Source organism: Austrofundulus limnaeus, unplaced genomic scaffold (genome assembly GCF_001266775.1).
Source record: "Austrofundulus limnaeus strain Quisiro unplaced genomic scaffold, Austrofundulus_limnaeus-1.0 Scaffold177, whole genome shotgun sequence".
Classification (NCBI taxonomy): Eukaryota; Metazoa; Chordata; class Actinopteri; order Cyprinodontiformes; family Rivulidae; genus Austrofundulus; species Austrofundulus limnaeus.
Genome location: NW_013952579.1, coordinates 349,438 through 357,283, shown reverse-complemented (window position 1 = coordinate 357,283; position 7,846 = coordinate 349,438). Strand labels below are relative to the sequence as shown.

At 38.1% G+C, this 7,846-nt stretch overlaps 1 protein-coding gene across 1 annotated transcript in view; it reads left to right on the top strand.

The window, feature by feature from the left end:
• The window catches only part of LOC106524124 (leucine-rich repeat-containing protein 16A), a gene marked incomplete in the record, with an annotated part of 107,406 nt that overhangs the window by 78,645 nt on the left and 20,915 nt on the right, over positions 1 to 7,846 (top strand). Inside the window, 8 exon segments of the mRNA XM_014017798.1 lie at positions 196 to 299; positions 1,029 to 1,106; positions 1,557 to 1,633; positions 3,458 to 3,562; positions 3,826 to 3,895; positions 6,269 to 6,280; positions 6,810 to 6,891; positions 7,025 to 7,124. Coding sequence (XP_013873252.1) covers positions 196 to 299; positions 1,029 to 1,106; positions 1,557 to 1,633; positions 3,458 to 3,562; positions 3,826 to 3,895; positions 6,269 to 6,280; positions 6,810 to 6,891; positions 7,025 to 7,124 — 628 coding nt within the window.

Sequence of the window (7,846 nt, the reverse complement as noted above, 5' to 3'; positions counted from 1 at the left end):
TCTTCATGTTATCTCTCTGTAATGGGGGCTGTAACAAGTTTCACTCTGGTGTCTGCCCTCCTTTCTCTCCCACAGCGACAGATGTGATAGATTAACGATGCTGCTGAGAGCTGGATCGCTCTCTCGGTGTGTGTGTGTGTGTGTGTGTGTGTGTGTGTGTGTGTGTGTGTGTGTGTGTGTGTGTGTGTTTTGTAGGGGTGAACAGCCTTTGCCAGTCACTGAGTGCCAACCCGTCCATCCCCAGCAGCCTCGTCCATCTGGACCTCTCAGGGAACATGCTCCGAGGAGACGACATGCAGGTACTGCAAGCTTGAAGAAAAAGAGGAATAAAAAAAAGATTTCTTTACTGACAAGAAGATTTTTATACAGGATAAAAACAACAGCCCAATACCAATTTTTCAGCTTATAAAAGAGTGTTAGTTTTAGACAGGGCTTGTTCTTTTCTGTTCATTGTACAGTAGTCCAATTATTAAATAACAAGGTTAGTATTTTAGTAGATTTTTTCATTCAGATTGTTTTTTTTTATTTTATTTTTTATTTATTTATTTATTAGGTTTTATAGATTTAGTATTTGAGCACTGCTTTAAGCTGCAGGCAAAAACTGCATCAATAATATATTTAGGCCCCCAATAACATAAATCCTCACAGCTGAGTTTGGTAATAGTGGCCAAAATGCTAAAGCTTGTAAATGTTGGGAGCATCATGATGACAGAAACTAAAAGTAGTAAAGAAATTGTGGATTTATCACAAGATGGATGAATGGATGCACTTTAATAATGCAAGCCTGGGATTTTATGAAATAAAATTCCATATTTGTATCTGTAAAATCAAGAAAAACAATTTTAGGCATTAAATATATTAAAAAATATAAATAAATATGTTCTTAAGTATAAAATCGGTCAGCACTTTTGGGGGCGGGGTCAATGAGACAATAGTGACAAAGTTTTAAGACTAGACCGGGTTTGAATTGTTCAACTCACTGCTAGATTTTAAAGCATTTTTTTGTTTGTTTGTTTGTTTGTTTCCAGCACTTCTACAACTTCCTCGGCCAGCCCAACAGCCTGGTGACTCTTGACCTCTCCAACACGGACTGCTCCTTGGATCAGGTGCGTCAGTCTATCAGCTGCAGGAGGAGGAAGAATGTAACCAGATTCAGTGCAGAGCTGTGGAGAAAGTGTCCCATCCACTGTGATAATCAGTAACACTTTTTATCTGAACGTACCTCTCAGATTTACAGTTACTTTCTATAAACAGGAACACGCAGAGCTGCAACTCGTTATAAAATGTTATTATTATATCATATTTGGTTCAGAGTTGACTCTGTTGCTGTTTGCTGCTGTGAAGTTGTCTGAATTCTGTTCAGGATGTATTGATGTGGGTCTGAGAGCCAAGTGCAGTTCATTGATTATGTTGGGATGCAGCCAGCTGTCAGTCACTCAACATATGGATTAGCCTCTAAGTCATAGTTTTTCTTGCTTATGCACAGCCACCTCTAATTAAAGAAATACTGCGACGGTAATGAAGATCACGCGTGACGTCACGTTATTGTGTTTCAGGTTTGCTCGGCTCTGCTGCGAGGCTCGGTCCAACACCTCTCTGTTCTAAATGTGTCAAAGAGTGTCTTCCCTCACAGGTGAGAAGCTTTCAAAGGTTTTACTGACCAAAAGTGGATGAGAGGAAAGCAAATGTATGTAACCCATCACATCCAACATTGGTTAAAATGTTTGCAACAGTTGCATTTTGTCAAAATATAATGAATGAATATCTTATCTACAGGTCATTTAAATGAAATATCAGAAATATATTCTTAAATAATTATTTGACACACTTTTTTGAGCAGTAGCTATAAAAAAATACATCTTGAGCAAAAAAGTACTTAAATTTTTGTAATTTTTCCAGTGAGCTAGCAAAGCATTTTCTTTCCAATTGGCAAATCTTAATATCCAAATAATTTTTGAGGTTTCCCCTTCATAATGACAAAAAAATTCTCCTTAGAATAACCTAAAAATTGATTTGGACTAAATATAAATAGGTTATACTAATTAGGAAGACAAATCTCTGGAACCACTCCTATCAGGATGAGCAAAATGTAGCTTTAAAAGCAGGAAACTGAAAATTTACTCAGCATTTTCACCAAATATGACTCAATCCTCAATTTGATGTGACAGGTCACATATTTCTTCTTATACTTTTATTAAGTTCTAAATAAAATGTTTCAGTTTAAAGTGCGTTAACATAATACACACGTTCCAAATGAAGATCTACAAAACAAGAGGCGAAGGAAATGCAAAATAACTGGCAAGCTTGAAAGATGCTAAATAAAAAGCTGAAGTTGGTCTTTATTCTTTACAAATTCATCATCATTCCTGAATACATTGAAATAGCTTTAAATGAATCACTTGTTGTTATTATTGTCATATTTCCAAGAACTAATGTTTGTTTAATGCCAAAGGCTGAAATAGTAGTTCAGCTTATTCCAAGTGAGTCACAAGTGAGTATTTTTGCTAAATTGATGCAGAAATTAGCATCCTTACTAGTTTGTATTTTTTATTATAAAGTTGAATGAAACAGTAGTCTGTGCAGTGGTCCATCGTGCACTGACTGGAATGTTGGTTTTGACGAGAAAAGAAACGTGTGTGCATTACTGTGTCAACAAAGCATCCATTGTCTGCTGCACAACTGACCACATTAGAGTTACCATTTCAGCTGTTACAGACCGTCTCTGCTCATGACTGACACCTGCTGGTCATCTTGTCTTATCACTTGTTGTCATAAAGGCCACATCTAAAGGTTGTGTTTGCATATCTGGAGTGAAACAGATGGGTGAACTGTGCCTCTTTGTTCCAGTACAAGAGGGCAGTGAAGGTATTCTGAATGCTAGGGGGAGTGTTGCGAGGATGAGCAGAGTAAACATGACCTGTAATAAATGKGGAAGAAAAGGAAAAATATAGATGTGGAGCAAAAGTGGGATTTCCTGTAATAATCAGTTTTTAAAATCCTCATTACATGATTTGATTTGTGGTGCATGAATCATGTCTTAACTGTATATAAAATTTATAGTGGGACATTGGCTTGTAGCATTATGTAAGCAGAAGTGGGCTGTAACAAAGTAAATGTATATKAGTATTAAGTAGATGATGATATGCAGCTTTAAACAGATTGTGAAGAGAAGAATWATAACTATTTTTGTCCTACTAGTGTTACCTTACAGGTACACAGGTATAGGTATACTAGATGTTTCAGCAGGTCTTTGTTTAGATCCTGATTAGTTCTGATTTTAACATGAACTCATCTCATTTAAAACATAAGTTAGAGCATTTTACACTTTTAGTCCTTTTATCTATTAATGCATTTCTACCAGATACAGTTTGTTACATTGTTTTTAAACTTTTACAGTAAATGGTTGRCAGTATTTTTTAAATCCTGGTGGTTTTACTTTTGTTTCGTTGTTTTGTAGGAAAGGCAAAGAGGTTCCTCCCTCCTTTAAGCATTTCTTCAGCAGTGCCGAGTCTCTCAGCTCCATCAACATGTCAGGAACCAAACTGCCGCCAGAGGCCCTGAAGTGAGACAAGAACTCAGTTACAAGTTCACTTCCATTCACTTGCTCCCAGATCAGCTGTTTTATGATTCAGTGACACATTTGTAGTTTTCTCATTATTTATCATGCCACTTTAATTGTACAGAATAAACATGACTATAGTTGCTCCGATAAAATCCTGATTCACAAACTGATTATTAATTTTAAGATGACTTCTGCTAAAAATGTATTTCCCTTACTTTTTCATTCTTGGTGAGTTTCTTACTGCCTATATTGTATCACTTCAGAGCTCTTCTACTTGGCCTGGCCAGTAATCCCAGTGTGAAGGATGTGTCTCTGGATCTCAGCTGCTGTGAAGTAAGACCTTCAGAAATATCTCACAGAATCTGTTTGAAAAAAAAAAAAAAAAGTATTTTTTTGTTTTGTTCTGTTTTCTTCATGACAGACACAAATTCAACCCTAAATACTCTATATTAGGGAAGACCAACTTATATGATGGAAGCGGACTCAATTTTTTGTTGACACTACCAGAGGGCCACATAACTCTAATAATGCTATGTATTATAGTGACGACTTATATTAAATTCATTCAAAGCAGACCGTGTTTCTAAGCAGACTAAACACAGCCTTGAAATTTTGTGAACAGAAAACCTCCCTTCCATTTCACCTGAAACGTGGGATTTTATCTGTCCAGTTTTTTCTTTCCTCCATTCTTTGGCCCGGTCCCAATACTCGCACTACACCGTACACCCCTCTATGAAGTGTGTACTCAGCTGAAATGCACATAAGAGTTCAAGTGTGCAGAATTCAAGCRTGCAAAAATTATAGAATTGGGAGAGAATGCGTTTAATCATCGACTTGCGCCCCTGCGTCGTAACTGCGACATCCAAAATGGCGGGACCGGTCACTGTTTTGGTATTTGTACAGTTAAAAATTATAGTACAACTAAGAAAGCACATGAACTGAAGTAGGCTTATACACCAGAGAACAAGCCTTCTTCTTCTATAAGTTCTTGTATTTTTGATTTTATTAGCAGTTGGTAGACTAATTTAAGAGCGTTACCACCACCACTAGACTGGAAGGTATTCGGTTCAAAACGAAACAGCGATGAATTGTGGGTAATACACTTCGCCGAAGTCCACTTGGATGCAGGCTTAGCTGAAGTGTGGATTAGTGGTGAAAAAAATGGAGAATTGGGACACACTACGCACTGGAACAGGTATTTGAGGTGCACAATGGTGTAGTTCAAGTATTAAGACTAGGGGTGTAAGAAAATATCGATACACTGAAATATCGCGATATTTCATTTCCCGATACTGTATCGATATTCTAAAGCCCTGTATCGATTTTTAATTAAGGTTTAAAATGTCAACCTTCTTGCCAACCGTTCATTTTTATGTTGTAGTTCAGCCTCTGACCACTAGTTGGCAGCAGTGAGCCAGCCATTTGGCTCCTCTACCTCTTGAGTGCCAGAGAGTAAGGGTAGCATTAGCATTGTGAGTAAACATTAACTTTTCTTTTCTTTTTTTTCCCGTAAGAGGTTTTTATCTAATAGAATTTTTCGACAAAAAAATCGCAATATATCGCAGTATATTGCCTTGCTTACAGTATCGCAATATATCGGGATATATCGTATCGTGACCCCTCTGTTATGATATGTATCGTATCGCCAAATTCTTGCCGATACACAGCCCTAATTAAGACTGGGCCTGTGTTGTGTCTTGGATAAATGTCTCCCTTGCTGGTAGAGAAGACGTGTGCAGAAGGTGGCGTCTGCGTTGGAGGCGCCATCTAGTGGCAAACTTTGTCCTTGCAACCAATTCAGTGCGACTGAGACACTTTATTACAGTTTTGTAACAACCCGAGGGTCCTCATTTGCCCAGCCCTTCTCTACATATTGTGGATTTGTGAACATGAATAAAATGTTTTTTTTTAATTATTTGTCAAAACAAATTTTTGTAATACTTTATTTTAAAATTTATAGTAATTAAATTCCGTACATTGTAAGTTGATAATGTTTATAAAACATTTTAAAAAACTGTTTCATTTGTCTAATGGTACTTCTTAGTTTTTCCCTCCCTAGCTGTTGCAGAGTGCTCTTGTGAGCTGGTTTTATGAAAGTGATTTTCAACTACTTGTGACTAATATTCATCCGAAACAAAAGGACTTTTTATTTTGCACTTGAAAACCATTTGACAGAGCAGTGGCGATGCAAAGAGGCAGAATAATGGGGAACTTGGCAGGCAGGGTGATGGAGAGGGAGGCGAACAGATAGATGCTGTGGGTGGAGGGTCACTTTACCTCTGTTGCACCACAAGATGCTCGAAGGTTCTCAGCAGCGTTTTGTGTTCTTTTCCTCCTCTTGTTTGAATGGTAGCAGCTCTTTGCTGAATACAAATTAGACGGAAAGTCTTGTTTCAGATTCCTAGAAAAATCTGTCTAAACTGGTGCTTCAGGGATGAAATCATGCGTCCACCTCCTCCTAAAAGCCTGTAAATGAACCGTTCAGTGAAGGCGGCCCAGAGCTGTTCAGAGTGATCCGACAATGTGGAGAGCCAGGACTCCCTGCGACTCCCTGCTGAGCGCCTCGTGCATGCCAGAGCGTGTTTGTCTTTGATGGCTTTATGTTGGAACACAAGAATGATCATTAAGCATCTGTGTGTGTTTTGTTGCTGGTAATTGCTAGTTTGGTATTGACACGCTGTTTTCTCCTCCTCATGCTTCTGTTAGCTTGGCCATTGTGTAAGTACAAATATGTTCACTCCTGCTAATTAACGTCTCATTCTTGTTTTTTGTTTTAAATTGCACGTCTGATTTGACATTTTATTTCTCTTCTCATTAGATTGTCAGTGGGCTTCATAATTTTCCTTTTTGGTTTTACATTAAAAAGCTATTCTGAATAAATTGGTTATTTCAGATGAATAAATTAATAATTGCTTTACAATTATTTGCATTGTTTCAGCATTATAGTTCAGATGCTTTAAAGTGGGAYAACCCTGTTGCTGATAGCTCTTTGGACAGTTTCAGTTTAGAGAAATAGTTTCATTCTAACTGGACTGATGAGATGATTTTGAGTAAATGTTGCTGTTCAAAAGTCCAATCTCAAATACTTTTTAGCATTTTACGCTAACACATTTGCATCAACACCAAATTTGCAGGACACAGTCAATCAGGCAGAAATATTGGGACATCCTGCAGTAAGTGTCCCAGGTTAACACCGTTAAAGTGAAGCAGAGAATCATAGTTTCGGTCTTTGTGTTCTGGTTTTCAGCTGCGGTCTGGGGGTTCTCAAATCCTTGAGAGTTGTATTGCTGAGATCCCAAACATTTCCAGCCTGGATCTCTCTGATAATGGTGAGTTGATGACAATGGCGGTTCTTTTGTCTTTTCTTTATTTACCAAAATAAAACCCAGAACTTTTTTATATCTGCAAAAACAATGAGAATATGTGAGTTTTTTTTTTTTTGTGTGTTTTTCCTCACTCCAGGATTGGACTCAGAACTGTCTGTTCTGCTCGTTTGGTTAGCCAAGAACCGCTCCATCAAACACTTGTCTTTGGGCAAGAACTTCAACAACATAAAGTCAAAGTAAGACTACAGGGAGGGGCTGAAGAGAAAACTCTCTGGTTGGTTCTAAAATAGGTTGGGTCTTAAGAGTCTGTCATAACAGTCTTCTTTTGTAGCTAAAAGTTAAAGGGAACCTATTATGCAAAATTCACTTTTTAAAGGTTTTTTTACTCAACTTTGGGTATGTACTTCTTAAAAAAACAGTCCTAGGACCAAAAAAAATGCACCCAGGGGCATATTTACTGTAAGTAAATGTATTTTTAATGTGTATTAAGTTTTATACTTCCTACATTTTGTGATGTCACAAGCYGTACGACAACCCACCGCAATCTGCGTTCAGCCCCTCACCAAGCAACCCCCGGGTGAGACTCCACCTCCAGTATAAAGAGCCGTCACCGTTGTTGTTGTGCAATGTGTAGCTCATTTCATAACAAGCCTCCAATAGGGCAATGGATAGAGTGTTGGACCAAAGAGCGGGAGACCAGGGTTTGAGACCGACACGGACACAATTTAATTATTTATTTTCATTCGTTATGATCATGTTTTCTCATGTACCTCTATTGTTTTTAGCTTTAGCCTATTTGTTCGAGTTTCTGAGGTATTTTGACCGCTGCTGCTCCAATTACCTGCCCTGGTAACAGCATGCAGAGTGAGCGCAGAGCTCCGACAGAGGAGGGGGAAAACAAAAAGCTGCGACCACGACTCTGCCTCTGAGTCTGACTCATGGGTCTCATATATAAGGT